General features: G+C 48.8%; 6 protein-coding genes and 1 non-coding gene across 7 annotated transcripts; 3 read left to right on the forward strand and 4 right to left on the reverse strand.

Moving 5' to 3' along the window:
• Positions 1-3,310: 3,310 nt before the first annotated feature.
• CTHT_0031600 (uncharacterized protein) lies at positions 3,311-3,646 on the reverse strand (the record flags this gene model as incomplete). Its single annotated transcript, XM_006693539.1, has 1 exon — positions 3,311-3,646. The coding sequence occupies one exon, from the start codon at positions 3,644-3,646 to the stop codon at positions 3,311-3,313; it is 336 nt and encodes a 111-aa protein (XP_006693602.1).
• Positions 3,647-6,501: 2,855 nt separating this feature from the next.
• On the reverse strand, positions 6,502-7,233 carry CTHT_0031610 (monooxygenase-like protein; the record flags this gene model as incomplete). The annotated part of the gene is made up of 3 exons (XM_006693540.1): positions 6,502-6,749; positions 6,815-7,154; positions 7,210-7,233. 3 exons carry the CDS (start codon positions 7,231-7,233, stop codon positions 6,502-6,504), a joined length of 612 nt encoding a protein of 203 aa, XP_006693603.1.
• A 1,208-nt stretch (positions 7,234-8,441) lies between these two features.
• On the forward strand, positions 8,442-8,808 carry CTHT_0031620 (uncharacterized protein; the record flags this gene model as incomplete). Its single annotated transcript, XM_006693541.1, has 2 exons — positions 8,442-8,556; positions 8,618-8,808. The coding sequence occupies 2 exons, from the start codon at positions 8,442-8,444 to the stop codon at positions 8,806-8,808; spliced, it is 306 nt and encodes a 101-aa protein (XP_006693604.1).
• A 752-nt stretch (positions 8,809-9,560) lies between these two features.
• On the forward strand, positions 9,561-9,842 carry CTHT_0031630 (uncharacterized protein; the record flags this gene model as incomplete). Its single annotated transcript, XM_006693542.1, has 1 exon — positions 9,561-9,842. The coding sequence occupies one exon, from the start codon at positions 9,561-9,563 to the stop codon at positions 9,840-9,842; it is 282 nt and encodes a 93-aa protein (XP_006693605.1).
• Positions 9,843-11,192: 1,350 nt separating this feature from the next.
• Positions 11,193-12,752, forward strand: CTHT_0031640 (uncharacterized protein; the record flags this gene model as incomplete). The annotated part of the gene is made up of 6 exons (XM_006693543.1): positions 11,193-11,574; positions 11,650-11,770; positions 11,866-11,929; positions 11,999-12,131; positions 12,205-12,641; positions 12,747-12,752. 6 exons carry the CDS (start codon positions 11,193-11,195, stop codon positions 12,750-12,752), a joined length of 1,143 nt encoding a protein of 380 aa, XP_006693606.1.
• Positions 12,753-13,010: 258 nt separating this feature from the next.
• CTHT_0031650 lies at positions 13,011-13,113 on the reverse strand. The gene is made up of 2 exons: positions 13,076-13,113; positions 13,011-13,048 (listed from the first exon to the last, which is right to left on the reverse strand). It is a non-coding gene; the product is annotated as a tRNA-Arg (tRNA).
• Positions 13,114-13,321: 208 nt separating this feature from the next.
• Positions 13,322-14,654, reverse strand: CTHT_0031660 (uncharacterized protein; the record flags this gene model as incomplete). Its single annotated transcript, XM_006693544.1, has 4 exons — positions 13,322-13,494; positions 13,565-13,939; positions 14,044-14,388; positions 14,450-14,654. The coding sequence occupies 4 exons, from the start codon at positions 14,652-14,654 to the stop codon at positions 13,322-13,324; spliced, it is 1,098 nt and encodes a 365-aa protein (XP_006693607.1).
• Positions 14,655-16,318: the final 1,664 nt, after the last annotated feature.

Here is a 16,318-nt window from a genome sequence, read left to right on the forward strand (position 1 = left end):
CCCCACTACGGTAGAACGTGGCCGAAAAATAAAATCATCATCATCATCTACTGCGCGAGGGCCCCAGTCCCTCGGGTTCTTCAACCTGGCCACTATCGTGAGCCCATCCCAGGAGGTTGTGGAATCGTCACACTTGGAATTATAGTTGTGTGACGACTCTATACTTCCTTAGATGGGTTCGAAGATAATGGTCAGGCTTTGAATCCAAATGACTAGGGTCCTCACACAGTAACATAGGTGACTTGCCGTGGTCACCAGTTGTTGCTATCCAACTGTTTTACTACTAAAGGAGATGCTCGTCATGTCCTAGAGATGGGCGGTTATGGGGATAGTTGGTGTTCTCTGTAGGGATAATGTTATGCCAAGCACTTAACACGGTTTTCTATTATCTTGGATGTGATTATAGTGAAAAAAAGTGTTCCCTTCCACCCACCAATCGTTCCCATTAAGCGCCTTTTCAAACTCCCATTATTCTGCTCTGACGAGTATTTTCCATTGACAGCCCCCGACCCCCACCAACTAAATAATATCTATATTACCTGTCTCAGTTCCACAACCTCATGTGATAGGTTCGAAAATGATGACTATAATGATGATCAGTAAAATGTAACACTTTGTTGCCGGCACTATTGATTGTTTAGTGGAATCCGTGCAAACAAGTACGAAAAATAACGAGGCTTAGCTCCTGTGACCAGAGCCAAGAAGGCGATGACTATGATGATGATGATTCTATTTTCAGCCACGTTCTACCCTAGTGGGGTACTAGGCCGTCCCCCCGACGCCGGCGGGCATAGTTATACTATCTATAGCTACTTACAACTTATAAAGTCCTGCGCAAGGGAAAGCCTAGATTGATGTACTTAGCAACCTCTTGCCCGACGTTGCCGTGGGCACGACACGAGCATGTAGATAGTGATCGAAAAAAATATACATACATACATACTGAACCTGAGGAACTGGGCTCCTCACGCAGTAATGTACGTGATATACTGCATTCAACAGTTGTTGGTTGACAATTGTTTCCAGTACTGACCTTGGAGACCCCATCATAGCTTTATGGGATGGGCGATTCTATCTACATAGTCTTAACGAACTCGTTGGTATCTGCCATAGAGTTAATGTCGTTTTCAAGCACCTTCGTCATTGTCGTTGCCGAGTCACGAAAGTGATAATTTTCCGTCATTCTTACTAGTAACTGGCTGGATTCCACCTTGGATGTCTATTGACCGTTTGCTTTATGCCGAGTCGGCTTTCCATTAGCTCTTTACCACACCGCTGCGGAGCAGCCGCTCATTTACACTTCAAAGGGTAGCATTATAGCTCCGGTATTCATAATATGCCTAAACTAATATCCTTCTATCCTGTTTAGTGGAAATATCGAACATGATTTTTCTACTAGTATAAAATCGAGCGGGCCCGATTTAATTCCATATATGTCTGTATATATATTTTTCGTCCACTATCTACCATATCTAGGTACTTGGGTCGTGCCCACGGCGACGGCGGCCAAGAGGTTGCTAAGTACATTGCGCGGGGAAAAACCCTTTTTTTGGAGAAAACCCCGCACGTAGCTTGTGCCCGCTGGTCCAGCTGGTCCAAGCGGAAAGATGGGAGGTTGAGCTGGTCGAAGCCCAGTTGGGTAGCTTTTACCCGCTGACCAAGCGGGGATATCGGGGTTTATTGTGATAAAAGACCCGGTGAGTGCGAGGTGAAGGGAGCCGGATTCGAACGGACGACCTGCCGGGCCAGAGTAGGTTTTTCCAGGCACGATGCACTCCAAGTGCGCCACCCCCCCCTTAGGGGTCGAGTACTTGGCGTTGATGGGTCACAATTCCCTGTTCCCCCGATCAGTCGTTGCAGGGAAAGCACTCTTCCAGATAGCCCTTGTTGGTTTTAATGCGTAAAGAAAACTGGCCGAAGACTTTATACTGTAAATCAACAGTCAACAATCCATATACATACAAGAAGAGAAGTTACCAGTAGTTTATATATTTAACATGTATTACAACTTGACAAGTTGAGGGGGATCATTCTGTCTTAGAAGATTCTTAACAACATTTATATCCCCTTTACTGAGATGAGAGCCTTTCCCAACAAGTATACACAGTGCAGAAGGTATACAAGAAGATTGGCCTTCACATCATCAAACTACTAAATACTTGATAATATCTGGTATTTTGAAACTATAACAGCCAGTATAAGTAGAGAGAACTTAAATTAGTCGCAAACGTCCAAAAGCTTGGTATACCTGATAAACAGTAGGCTCATATTTCAAATGACAAACAGTGGTAGCAAAAACAATTCTATAATATACAATAGCAAGGAACAGCAAGTGGAGTTTACAAATCTGCGTTTAGACACTAATTTAAAGGCTTTATTGACATTCTAAACCAACACTGAAAAATAATTTGGATTACAACTTTACTATGATTATATCGTCAAATTGACCCGATACAATTATCGTAATTGATACAACGGCAGAGGGCTAAAGTAGTATCACTTGAAGATATTCTTTTTACATATAACGCAGAACTTTTCCCTGTTGAAAGAGTAGTATTTGACGGAAGTTATATATAAATATTACTGTGTTTTCTGATTTCTGCAAGTAAGAGGTTTTGTTTTATCCAGAACGTTTCTCAATAATAGAGGCTAATAGCTATGTAATCATGTCTATTTAACAGATGTCCAGGTTCCCCTACAGGGTTGATAAAGTAGCCTTTGAATGATTTTCATTATCTTCTTTATCTCCAATTCTAATGAGCCTGCTCTAGTAAGCAAATAGTCCTTGTTCCTTTACCAATTCAGGAACATTTTCAGTAAGGTTAAAACAATTGGTCTAAAGACTGAAACCAATGGGTATAAATTGTCTCAATATCAGAGCTCACTAGATAGTGGAAGATCATGTTCTTTGCTATAAAGTGTCGATATTTAAACCTTTCAAATGCTGTCTGATAATCTTTGTTATTTTCAAGGCTTGTAACAACAACAGCAGTTAGTAGAAGCTGATGGAGGTGGAAATGTAAGTAAACAAGCCTTTGTAGTAACCGTTACATTGAACTTGTATCTGGAATATACTTCTAAAGGATTTATGACGATATAACTACAACTGAGGAGAGGGACTCAGGGTTGGTTTGAGGTATATAATTAGAGACATGGGAGTATTTACAAAGATTCAGAAGTGCTTAGGTCACCAGTTGATTTGGCCAACTGTCTGCAATGCTTATTTTAATCTCTTTAGTTCCCTTTTTTCTGCAAGGAGTTTATCTGCGTAATATACTCGAAATGTCTCCTTGCCTTTCCCAGTTTTTCCTCAAACACGGGGGCTCCGAGGCTCGGGAGAGGCCGGATCAATGGCGGGGGCAGAAGCTTCTGGGAGAGAAGCTTCGGAAGGAGTCGGAGGAGTGGTGGTAGGAGAGGGAGGAAGAGCATGTGTCCTCTGCGTTGCTTCCCGAATCAGGAACGAGTGAAGTTTTCCGATGATCGTTTTGCTGGCCTGTTTTTCAAGCGGGCATTCGAGTTGGTTCTCGACTGCCGAGACAGCGTTGATAAGTTTCTCGATGACGGAGATGGTGGCGTTCATCTCCCTAAGTTGAGCATCCCTGGCGCTCCCCAGAGCAGCCAGGATGTTAGCTCCAGCCTGTAGCATTGCAACAGTCGGAGCCAAGGAGCCCTGCTGTAGGTATGGGAGGGTGGTTGTCTCAAGAAGGATGCCCTGTATGAGTGAGGATAGGAGGGCACTTACTTCGCTAATTACAATCTGATGGGCAGACAAGCTGAGGAATAAAGGCTGAAGTAGTATTTAGATATATTTAGTTCTAACAGGCAGTGTGACAATAGGTAACGTGACAATGTTATGAACTATATTATAATCGGCCAATTGGGATAAACGGCGCTATAACTTTTCGATTTCTGAACGTACTATAAAAAGTATTGCTAATATGGTCGAATAAATGCTATTGAATGAATAGCTCTACTACGCGAAATATTGAAATGTGACCTAAATATTCAACTGTCTACAACAACCTAGCAAGGCACTATATAATCATCATTTATAGGCCTTAAAATTTTTAAGCCATATCTTCGAAGAGACAAACGCACGTGTTAATGAAACTCTGGTCAGAAGGTCCTGGAGTGATAGAGGAAATGATAAGCATATAGGCTACTTTTTTATTCAAGTCAATATCACCTGGAAAGAAATAAATATTATCGACGCTGAGGGAGAACAGGTAATTTGTAAAGCGGTTTTAAACGTAGAAGGTCGTGTAAAGTTTTCGGTCTTGAGAATTTGGCCGCGGCTACGAGTGTGACAATGGTGTTTCTTTATTACTTTCCGGCCTTAGGAAGAGCTGCAGTGATATATACAGGACCGGTAATTTTTCAATCAGCAATGTATATAACCACGTTAAGTTTGGTCAAGCCAAAGAAATTAAGACGGGCTCAACAGTGGGTGTTGACTGAGAGAGTTTTTTTCTGGGGGTTTTAGGGTCTTACTATATGGCAGCGAGCAGGGCAACCTTTTAGGGGTCAGTACTGAGGAATTACAAAGTATAGCTTTATCTCGGATACGGCGAGTCGAACCTCGGGCTAGCGAGCACTCGTAGTTGAGAGTCGCTGTTCTTACCGCTACACCATACCCCATTAACTTCGAATCTTTCCAAGAGATGATGAGATATCGTGGTGTTATTGATTAATGTATTAGCATGGTTCTTCTATCATATATTTAGCGAAGTACTAACAGTTTTCTAATTCTAGGTTATTCATGGTCCCTTAGTGGCTGAGTATATTCTCCCTCGCATGCTTAATTGCTTAATATTCATAGAAAAGGCAAACTATGAAAGGGATTTGGCTTGCTGTGTTTATCTTCTATTACATCATGATGATGATTCCATTTTTCGACCACGTTCTACCCTACTGGAGTACTGGGCCGTGCCCAAGACGCCGGCGGGCATAGTTATACTATCTATAGCTACTTACAACTTATAAAGTCCTGCGCAAAGGAAAGCCTAATGGCAGAAACCTGCGCGTGGTTTAAAGGAAAGAAAAAGGCATATTCTTTACAAAGTATAAAGAGAGAAGTTACCCATTGGAAAAAGCCTGTGGGAAAACAATCTCAAGTGGGTCTAACTCCTCATCTACGTCTGCTCTGGCGGCAGGTGAGGAAAAGCGAGGCGGAACTGGGTGAATGGGAATTGGTTCTGGTGTCAGCGGGTCGAGGATCTCCCTATATTGACGGAACTCGTTTAGCCGTCTTAGGTATAAATTAAAGGTTTTGTAAAAAGCGCGCGCATCGAGCCGGGCTGCACCTAGCAATAGGACACATACCGAGGTGTCCGCGGAGGACTACCTGACCGCACACACAAGTCTTGATGGCCTCCGGGGAGTGGCCAAAACGTTGATGGTACTCGGCAAAGTCTCCATGGTCAGTAACCTCCTGTATCCAACGGCCCAGGACGTGTCTAGGGAGTTCCAAAAAGGCCTTGGATGACCAGCCATCCCATAGGCAGGATGCTAATTTGTTCTCTGCCCACCATCGTTGTATATCGAATGGTGGCGCTCGAGGAGGTTTAGGTTGCGAGATTGGTTGGAGACCAAGCCAAGCTCGTAGGCCGGGCCGTTTTGGCTCCCAGGGTACCGAACTAGGCCTGACGCCGTGTGCCAGCTGATGTAAACGAGACCATCCATTCCATGGCCTTGCGGCGAGTCCAATGGAGATCGGATCGCCGGCGGAGAGACGTTCAGCCCGAGATCGCCACCTGTAGCGCTCCAGACTCCAAATGTGTTCCGGCGGAGTTCTAACCAGCCAGTAGAGCATTTGGGTCTGGATAGTACGCCACACCGGGAAGAGAGCGCGTAAGGTCCTGTTAATCACCTGCCCCGCGATCCCGAAAGTTGACAGTGTGTCTGTAGGTACGAGTCTGCCGTTGGAACCCGCTCGCATAGGGCCTGGGTCCAGTTACACTAATCCATATGCAAGCGAAGGTACCACGGCCCCGCGGAAGATTCGTGGGGCCGCTGCTGGGGGGAGGCCGCGGCGAGTGTTGCAGATCCTGGTGAGAAGGCCAGCTACCGCGATCGTGGCTGTTGCTCTTGCCGAGACCTGTGCTTTGAGGCTGAGGCGTGAGTCGAGAGTAACTACCAGCCATTTGATGGAGTGAGATGGCACGACGTCCTGCCCTCCGCCAGTTACATGGATTCTGGATGTGTCCATACTTGTTTTCGTCACACCTTTGCCCCGTGGGGAAATATACAAGGCGTCGGTCTTCCTGGGGTCAGTAGTGGCCAGGTTGTAGAACCTGAGGGAACGAGGTCCTCACACAGCAGTGTATGGGATTCGCTGCGGTCACCAGTTGTTGGTTGTTAACTGTTCCTGTTGCTGTCTGGGAATGCCAAATGTGAAATAATCTTTTAGACTATTAAGGCCCAATTGAGCAACTACGTAATATGTTCTTCTACGAACGAGCGGCTAGCTAGGTCCTATATACATGAGTGTCTACTCCAGTATCACTGGTGATACTCGTATATTGTCTTCTGCACTATCTCGAGCCGCGCGGAGTTACCGAAGGGCAGGAAGTGGTACCATTCCCCTCGCGCAACGACGATCTTGTTGAGGGCCAGCAGGTTGACAATTTCGTTACCACACTGTGGACTGGGGGTATTGCTGGACTCAAACTGCTTGAGAACTGTGCCAAGCGCAAACTTGGCCACGGTCTGTGATGCCAACTTAGCCATAAACTGGTACACGTTCCAGGCTTCGCCACAGTCATCCAATTCGTCGAATACATTGAAGGATTACCGTACACGGTTTGCATCACACTCCTGTGATGCTTCATGGCTTTGGGGTCCATGACGGGAGGGAGGAACTTATGTGTCAGGCGCCAGTTCTCATTTTCGCTATTTTTGATGAAAATGGAGATGTTGTCTTCGATATCCCATAGCGGATGGTCCTCGTCGATCTTTTTGGTGAAATTAGCGGACTCAGTGAGGGCGACCAGAGCAACATCAGGGCTGTCGGTTAAGTAGGTGGTCTTCCCCGTGTTGGTTGTTTTGATGACACGACCGTACTTTTGGGGGTGTTGAGAATGGTTCCCGGGATGGTCTGTGAAGATCTCATAAAAACTGGAGATGAACGGCAGATCTGTAAGGGCCTCGGGGATCTTGAACAGGTTGCCAGTCAACACGCACAGCGATGGCAGGGCACTGCCAACACACCCGCCAGTGTTGCGATAGCATCATATTCTTCTAATACATGGAAACTGAGTCCTATTGGAGGATGAGTCGTCAATATTCGGCTATTTGGACACTGACAAGACATTAGGTTGACCATCTAAGGGCATCAGCTGGACCACAACCTTTGGGTGAATGCAGCATGCAATGCTAACGCAACTGCACGCCTAAGGTACTCGAACTTGCCATCAGGGTCGATGGCACTGGTTTGGCTGTACTTGGGGAGTCTCCAGCGAAATAGAAGCTCTTAGATACCATGAGGGTATAACGGTCAGCTTGGTTTAAATGTTGAAGTGGCGAGACAACGGAGTACTCTGTTGAATACTCAACCTCGAGAAAGAGACTTGGTGTCCGGGGATGACTGAAGGAAAATGGCGGTTCATCTTCTGTTTCTACAAAGACTTGGTACATCCCCGGCCTCGTCGGCACACACAGCATGGCGATACACCAGCGAAGATATGCCTATATCTGAGGACAAAAAAGAGTTGCCCCTGGACAACGGCAAGGTGATGATCGGGGAATCATATTGGCAGCGAGAACCGATACTCCGTCAGCACGAAATCGATCGCGACCGAAAGACCAAGATGCTTCTACATGCCGACTGCAGAAATAGGATAAGTTTGCGAGGCTTGGATGAAAGTGAAGGTGAGGATCCGAACAGCCCGACAGCCCCGACACCCTGCGTGGCACTATTTCCCACATTCCATTGCGAGGAGGATGGAAGAGACGATAGGCGAGCAAGCCTGCCGTGGAAAGTCCTGCACGCTTGCCACGTTTCCAGCGTTGTTTCTGCTGTGGCCAGGCGTCTTGTTTCCGAGAGTCAGAGATGAGGTCCCGAACAACCAGGCACCTCTCGATCGACCGACGAGAAAAAAAGCCGGGCTGCGAGTCAGCCCAAGAACGGGCCGCAGCGTCGAGACGAAGGGCTGAGCTCAACACATTCATCAATCCGGTGATGGGGATTCTGCTCTGAAGGAAGGGAGTTAGGAGATGCCGAGACCTTCAGCAACTAACAGGCAGCTCCAGACAGGACCGGCGTTATATACCAGCGCGATGTTGCCTGTAACGGCGTTAGAAAAGCTCTTGTTGCCATGTTTTCTCTACTGTGGTTCAGATAATTACCTCCACCTTCCCTTTTTTTTTCCCGGTTGGAGCCTGGTTGTGATTGGCAGCGAACTCTCAACAAATCAGCATTGTCTATTTTGGCCCTGGAGGATATGAACGATACGATCAACATAGCAGAATCATCGGCCGCAACACCTACTTACACACTGGCCGATGTTCAGAAACGCAACAAAGCATATGGCGTCTGGGTGATCACTCATGGTTTAGGTTAGCCCAAGGCCCAGACAGGCCGTAGCAATCTGACTGCCAACTGACTTAGATAATCCAGTTTATGATGTGATCAAGTATTTTGATGACCATCCGGGAGATGCTGCCGTCCTCCACGAAGTGGCTGGCATTGATGCGACTGAAGCGTTCAAGGAAGTCAGTCATTCCATCGAGGCAAACGATGAGCTCAAGATGCTCTATACTGGTGACCTTGCCAGCGAGGACCGCGCTGCCTCCATCAAAGTCTTTTGAGCAACTTGTGTTGATGTCGGCCAGACAGCTGCCGTAATTGTCCTTCCGAAAATAAGCCGAACATGCGGCCTCAGGCAGGGCCTTCCAGGCATTGCCGCCGTCGTAGCTGCCGGGGCCGGAACGATGATGCTGATAAGAGGACAAAAAGCCTACATAAAAGCTGAACAGCTTGTCAAGCTGCTTGACAAGCAGTTTCTGAGGCCAGAGACATCCTGCACCCCTCACTGGCCCCAAATTCGAGCAGATTTGGCCAAATTTTGGTTAGTGCTGACATCACTACTTTGGCCGAGGTGAGCGCAACGACAGCTGCGGCCCTCTGGGCCTGGAAAAAGCTTGATGTCCAACAGGAGTTCACCCGCTACCCATCACGCCGAGTGTCAAAGCACCGCGCAACAAGTACCAGTCTTGATGATTCCAGTATGCTCAGTAGTGGCACGATCAATGGAGAACGACCGGAAAAGAGCGAATAGGAAGGGAGGGGGGCGGTTGAACCCCAATAATGGAGGCCCTTTAAACTGATGCGCAAGACGCTGTCATCACCCAATGTTTACCGGGGTGTCTTTGCATTGCCGCGCCCCGATGACGTTCTCGGCCTGCCCACAGGATAGCATATCGCCCTGCGAGCCATTATCAAGGGCAAGGCAGTGGCAGGCTCTTACATTCCCGTCTCTAATAGCAGCAACCTTGGCTGTATCCAGCTCTTCGTCGAGTGTATGACCAAAGCCTTATGACCAAGCATCTCGAGAAGATGGATGTTGGAGACCACCGACATCCGCGGACCCAAGAGAGCCATTCAGTACAAGCCGAGTGGATATGCCAAGCATATCGGCACAGGGGTCACGCCCATGTTCCAGATGATCCGGTCAATCTGCGAAGATGAGTCGGACCCGACAAGATTGAATCTGCTATATGCCAATAACACCAAGGCCGACATCCTGCTCCGCGAGGAGCTCGACGGGTACATGAAACAGTGCCCGAACAAGTTCCGCGTGCATTACATTTTGATGAAGTCTCTTTTTTATATGAGCAAGTGACAACTTGCTAAGGCCGTACATACTGGGACAACCAAAGGGACTAAGTATCTCAAGGACGGACCCGTTTGCTGGATGTTAAACAAGAAATCCTGATCGGTTGTCTTGGCGATGGCGCCCGGTGCCTTGAATTCCAGGTCTGTCAACGTATTCGCCTGCACCATGGGCGGCGGCCCACACAAAAGTACCTTAGTGTCGTCGGCCGCAGTTGGGTAATTGCTGCTTGATGAGATCTGCTGTCACAAAATCCGTGCTCCCGGTTTACCCTTTCCAATGACTTTTCTTTTTTGGTTGGGATATCGTAGAGTAGTGTTGCCAGGGTTTAGTGTGCTCCATTGATGATAAATGTCGGTACCATAGCAAGTCATGGCATTCCATCTGGAGGACTGAAAAACTGTTGTTGTCGGACGGGGTCCCCTTCTACTCTGTATCCGCAACGGCCATTTGCTGTCCCACATGATCTTTAAAGAGATGGCCAGAGCCTTCCAGAAAACCCTCTTCTGCCCCTCAGCGGCCCGCCGATTGGAGGTTTTGACGTCATAGTCCAAAGTTAATGGCGATCCCAGCTACATTAGCCAGAGGCGTTCCACCCTTTCCTGTCTCGCCTCTTTGCTTCGGGCGAGATTCCCGGTCTCCATCGTCACTCTCTCACACATCCTCCCTCCTCAGTTTCTGATCATTGCCGATTCATCCAGCAACGTTCTTTACGGCGGCTCGCGGCTCTCGGGTGTGAATCACAAGACAAGCGGCCGCGCCGCGCCTCGCCTCAGATCCTCCAAGTCGAGTTTAAAGTCGGAGCTCGAGAAATTACGAACTTCCGCATGGAAATGAAGCCCATGGCCGTCGAAAGCAAAGAGTTTCGGCTTTTCGCGGGGCTGCGGTTTTGCTGATTTCACCATAGACAAGCATACTGGCGAAGCACAGTCCGGGCAGACCGGAATGAAACTGACATACAAACAGAACCCCGACCGACCCTTTGGCTGTTGCGGTGAACGAATAGCTACCGCGTCTATTCTCAGTATCTATCTACACGCGTCAAGCCAGGCGGTCGATTTGGACAGCTGCCAGTCGAGAGCGAGATGGCCTCGATCTTGCCCAAACCGTGGTGCGTTGCGTTGGTGATACCCTGTCCCGTGGCTTCTGGAGTGCGGGGGTTTGAAGATCGAGAAGCATATAAATTAGTGGACTCTTGCCGACGTTGATAATGCCCGTCTGTTGATTCATTGGCGTGAAGAACCAAAGAAAGCGGGCCCGGTCTCCAACAAGTCCGGTCCTTGATCCTTCTTCCTCGACTCGCTCTCTCACACACTTCAGTTCCTCTACACAGCCGTCAACAAAACGTCTATCCCGACCATGACCTGGAAAGATCCCGTCATTGGATGCAGGCCAGTCACCATTCTTGGTGTTGGTATCCTTGATCGCCGTATCGCTTGCAGCTTTGTAGCTGGCGGCTACAGCGTCCATATCCGAGACCCATCTGCCGAGGTACGTCAGGCTGCTGTTCAGTACCTTGGCGATAACAAGAGACAGTATGCCAGGAACATTCCCGGCGATGCTAACGCTGTTCAGCCTGGTGCGTATGGAACAATTGAGGACATGGCTGCAGCTGTTAGAAACGCCTGGCTCGTTGTTGAAGCAGTGCCTGAGAATATTGAGGTCAAGATCAACTCATTTGTAGAGCTGGATCGTTTGGCCCCTTCTGATTGCATACTGGGCTCCAACAGCTTACCCTTAAGTCTAGCCTCATGCTCGCCAAGGTAGTCAGCAAAGAAAGACGCCGTCTGATCTGTAACATTTCACCATGCCCTAGACATCCGAACGGTTGAGCTCATGACAGATGGCGAGACCTACCCCGCCATCTTTCACTTTCTGAATGAAATCCTGTCCAAGTGTGGCATGCTGCCTGTGACCGCAAGAAAGGAGTCGACCGGGTAAGAACCCCAATCTGGGGCAGATGACGAATCGCCAATTGCATGTCCGTCCGTCCGCCCGCCTGCTAACATGTGCTCCTTCCCTTCCTCTACAGGTTTATTTCCAACCGGCTCTGGGCCGCAATCAAGCGTGATATTCTTGTCATTCTTGTGGAGGGTGTGAGCAACCCTAAAGAGATTGACAAGCATTAGCAGCACATGTTCCAAGCGCAAGTGCTCCCTTGCCAGCTCATGGGCTGTGTAGGCTTCGACACGGTGGCGTTCACTGAAAACAACTACATTCAGGAACGCAGTCTTGACGGGTCGGTCATGTCGGCTCGGCTGGATGGGAGCGATGTTCAAATTGTCATTCCTAATGGGTGTATGTACGCCCAAGAAGCTCGTAGTGGTCGAGCCCCAAAAGCGCCTTCAGTTTTGCGATCGCAAAGGGATAGGCGTACATCGGGTAGGCCACGACGGCAGCAACCACGAGGCTTTGGTTCAAAGATCGGCGCCGGCCAATGGCGATTCCACTCTCTTGTCATCCCTGAGTTGGTGTGTTGGTATCGCTGTCGACACCAAGGCTGGCAAGATCTATTGGACACAAAAGGGTTTAAGTAAGTCATTGCGGAGCGGAATTTTCAGGTCAGGCATAGGGATTCCGTCCGGTCAGACGGCCTCCATCCAGTCTGATATTGAACTCTTGTTCGATAATCTTCCTGAGTCCATCGACCCCGAGATTGATTTTGAAACCCGAACACTGTACTGGACGGATCGCGACGAGCATCCGAGAGGTTATTCCTTAAATCAAGCCTTCGTTGGCAATAACAAGGGCGTGCCAGAGATTTTAGCTCATCGGGTTGAGCTCAACTTGGAGCACTGTCAAGTTCTCGTGAGTGACTTGGGCGACAGCCTTTACAGTATAGATATAGACAGTTGGTCAAAGAGAGCACTGCTCAGCAATGACGGATGCTATACCGGGATTGCAATCTGTCAGGAATAGTGATTGTTATACACTTTTCTTTTCAATTCCGTTGGCGCCTAATCTGAGCTGGGTTTAGAAGGACGGTAATAGAGTAGGCGTATTTACACATGTAAAGCTCAAGAGATAGACTTGACTAGTTGGTGGGGTTGCTGTCGCAAAAAAAGATGCCGCGGGCTTTGCATGCTGATGAAATGACAAGTGATTGGCAGGATGACCAAAGCTATCACTGCAGTTAGGAACAAATGAAACAACGCCTGTGAAGAAGCCAGGGGTTGTCGGTCGGACTGGAACTCGAACCCAAAACCTTTACCAGCCAGTGGTCATGACGGGTTGAACATGAAGACCGGGAAGTAAGGCGCTACCATTGCGCCACCCGATGAGGGCGATTGACACTGAGCGCTCGGTCCAAGAGAAAATGCCATAGAGTGGTCAACGTTGTCTTTGAAACTACTTTACATCATCGGGTCTTGAAATTGAGCATCGTTGCGACCGTCACAGCAGGTAGAGGAACTCAATATGATCATTATAAGCAATGACTGATGACGGTCAAGTTAACCGACACCATGGTTTTCTTTTTGCCCAGCCAACTAAACCTTGGCCAGAGCAGCACGCCGCGATGTGCTATTGGGGTCAAGATAAGGCTTCTCGCCGAGACCAACGACTCGGTTTCCAAAACGTTCGCCGTAGCTGCCGTCCAGGTAGTCAAAGGTCGCTGTGTGGAAGACAGATCTGTTGTCCCAAATGGCTGCAAGCTTGTCAGCTTTTGACTGTACATGTGTCACAGTCTTTTCCATGGTGTAATCACAGCCCCTGGATGTCGTATCACATACCAATATCATTCTTATTCTGCCATTTGAACCTGACTTGCAGGTCATGGTTCTTATAGACTAGTTCTAGGAACCAGTCTAGCAATCTCCTGCTTTCTTCTTCCGTCAACCCGTTGATGTGCTTGACATGACCCCCCACAGGAAAGATGCTCTTCCAGCCGGTGACAGGATTGGTGCGCACAACTGGATGGACGGCCTTAAGCTCGCTGCCAACATTCTCTGGTGCACCACGCGGTTTGTCATACAATTGGAACCCGGAACGTTCGGCGATATCTCGGAAGACTGGCTGCTCGAAGGTGGCTGTGAGAGTCTCGAGGAATCTCTGATACGGCTCACTGAGGCGATCGTACAGCTCGTAGCCAGAGGCCCACAATGTGTCTGGGAGCGGGGAGAACAACTTGAGTTAGCGGCGAGATGTCTTGGAGCAACACAAAGTGCAGAAGGAGCCAGGAAAATTGCATGATCGGCAGAGAGACACCTACCGCCTCCTGTGGTGGGCAGTTGAACAAGACGGAGAGACGTGTAATCAGCTGGCACGGGCTCAAAGGCAATGTCGCTATGCCATTGAGCAGTGCTCTGCTTCTTGGGGTTCAAAGTCGCGTCACGGGTCGCTGTAGAGTAGAACTTCTTGTTCTGGACCGAACTAATGGTGCTGATCTCAAGGTCATCGCCACCAAGTTCCCGTTCTGAGTTGAGTATGGGGTGAATATGGAGACCCGAAGTTTCTGGGCGGCCAGTTAGCTCTCCGAGTCGCAAGATGAGCTTCTTCTGGAGCTCGTTTGTAAGGTTATCCTGCGCCCGGAAAAACACGACGCCCCGTTGAGAGACTACACTAGTGTCAGTTATATACTTCCGCAGTGATTGCTATCGCACAAGGGTCAGACGCACTGGTAATGGCGAGGTCTCGAAGGAGGTCATCCGAGTTCGGGGAGTTAAGCCACTCAACCAGATTGGCAGTAGGATATTCTCGACCGATGACGGGTGTGACATCGAAGTACTCATAGCCATTCAGTGCTCCAGAGAGCTTAAGGGGCTCACGAATCGGCCCTTTGGTATTCACCGAATCGTCAGCCTCAATCGCCGAGGGTGCCATGTTGGTGATGGTGCTGCTGCTGGTGATGCCGGTGTCTTTGACGCAATGTATTGTGGATGATAAGATCCTCTGCTGAACTGTTGATGATGTTGAACGATGCCGGGAGACTGCAAGGTTTTATATATAGGGAAAAAGCATGGTGTTTAGCCACCCGGACTGTGCAAGATGGGCTATACTCTTTGTACGTGGTTTTTAGTGCTGGGTGAGATTGCTCCAGATCTCTCATTCTCGCCGCTAATTGCGACATCAATGCATCCCACGCTGGCTCAAGTGTGTGTATCATAGGAATATGGAAAGAGATCAATATGAGCAAATAAGGCGCTTGCAGATGTTGGCAGAGTAACCATAATGTACATGTACTGGCCAATATGGGCCGGGTCTGAGAGATTGCTGGTGTCGACGATGACAAGCTTGTCTTTGACTCCTTCACTGTCCCAAAAACTGCCCCCTGGGCACACACTATCAGCTTATTCGGTACCTGTTGATTGAGGGTTGAGGGTTGAAAGAAGTGTCATGAATGGAATGGAACAACTTGAACAATACCCTACCAACAAAATGCGGAGGTGGAATTGCCTCCTTTGGCAGCTCAGGGAACACTCTGGCCAATCATGTCTCACCTCTCACTGGTGGCTCCAGGCCCATGTCCGGTGGGTTCGGTCTTTACGGCACAAAGCGCCATCGGGAGCCGGCCTTGCGCCTTCAATGTTTCAATCCACTGAAGCCAAAGGAAGTTATTGGTGTTGTTGGTGGATAACTGAATCCACATGTACCTGGTTGGTCCCCCACGCGCACGTCGTGGCCCCAGGCCTTCCCCCAAAATAAGATAGAGCAAGCCCTTGGGACTCTCGGCATACACCATATACTATGCATTATGTATTTAACAGTGGGTGTGTGCCCGACGGGATCATGGGCTACAGATTGAGCGGTAGGACAGTTGCCTCATGCATGGAATCTCCTTCGCTTTCGCTTCCGAGTCAGCAACTCCGAGCCCAGCAGCCTAGCAGCTCGCTCCATGAGATCTTGATTACCAACGGTGATAACGGAGATAATGTCCAAGTAACTCCTGGATGATGCCACAGCACTGAACATGCCACCATCAACAGGGAAATTGTACAAATAACTATCCCATGTTAGATAGACCAATCGACTGCAGTATAGTCCCCCTTCCCCCGCCACCAGCAACTAGGAGGAAACAAAGTATAAAGGTCGCGTCAGCCGCCTGGACGAGCACGTCTGTATCACGCAATCTTTGCTCACTAGCAGTATGGGACTTGGCGACTATTAACCGCACAACTTCTGCTTCTCCCTCAAGCATCTGGGACTGCAGGAAGCCTTTCCCCCTGCAAATCAACCTGTCATTCACCCTCCCCTGCTTGCCTAGATCCAGACTCAATGCCATTGAGTTGCCGCGCATACAGATTGCGCCAATCAACCAATATTCTCCTGCCTCGGATGCTGCATCGCCCCTGTTTCCTTCGCACACTTGGTGCCGGTTTCGTATGTTTGACCCCTTACCAACTGTAGTTCTGTCTCGTCAAGTCCGAGGGAATGCTAGACGACGGGACGATGGTTAGAGGTGGTGACAGACCCCGCCGTCAGAGTACAGTTGCTCGCATCTTCTCTTGACCACAATATTTCAGCAAACTTTTGTCTTTGCGTGGATG

This window comes from Thermochaetoides thermophila (genome assembly GCF_000221225.1).
Source record: "Thermochaetoides thermophila DSM 1495 unplaced genomic scaffold scf7180000011816, whole genome shotgun sequence".
Classification (NCBI taxonomy): Eukaryota; Fungi; Ascomycota; class Sordariomycetes; order Sordariales; family Chaetomiaceae; genus Thermochaetoides; species Thermochaetoides thermophila.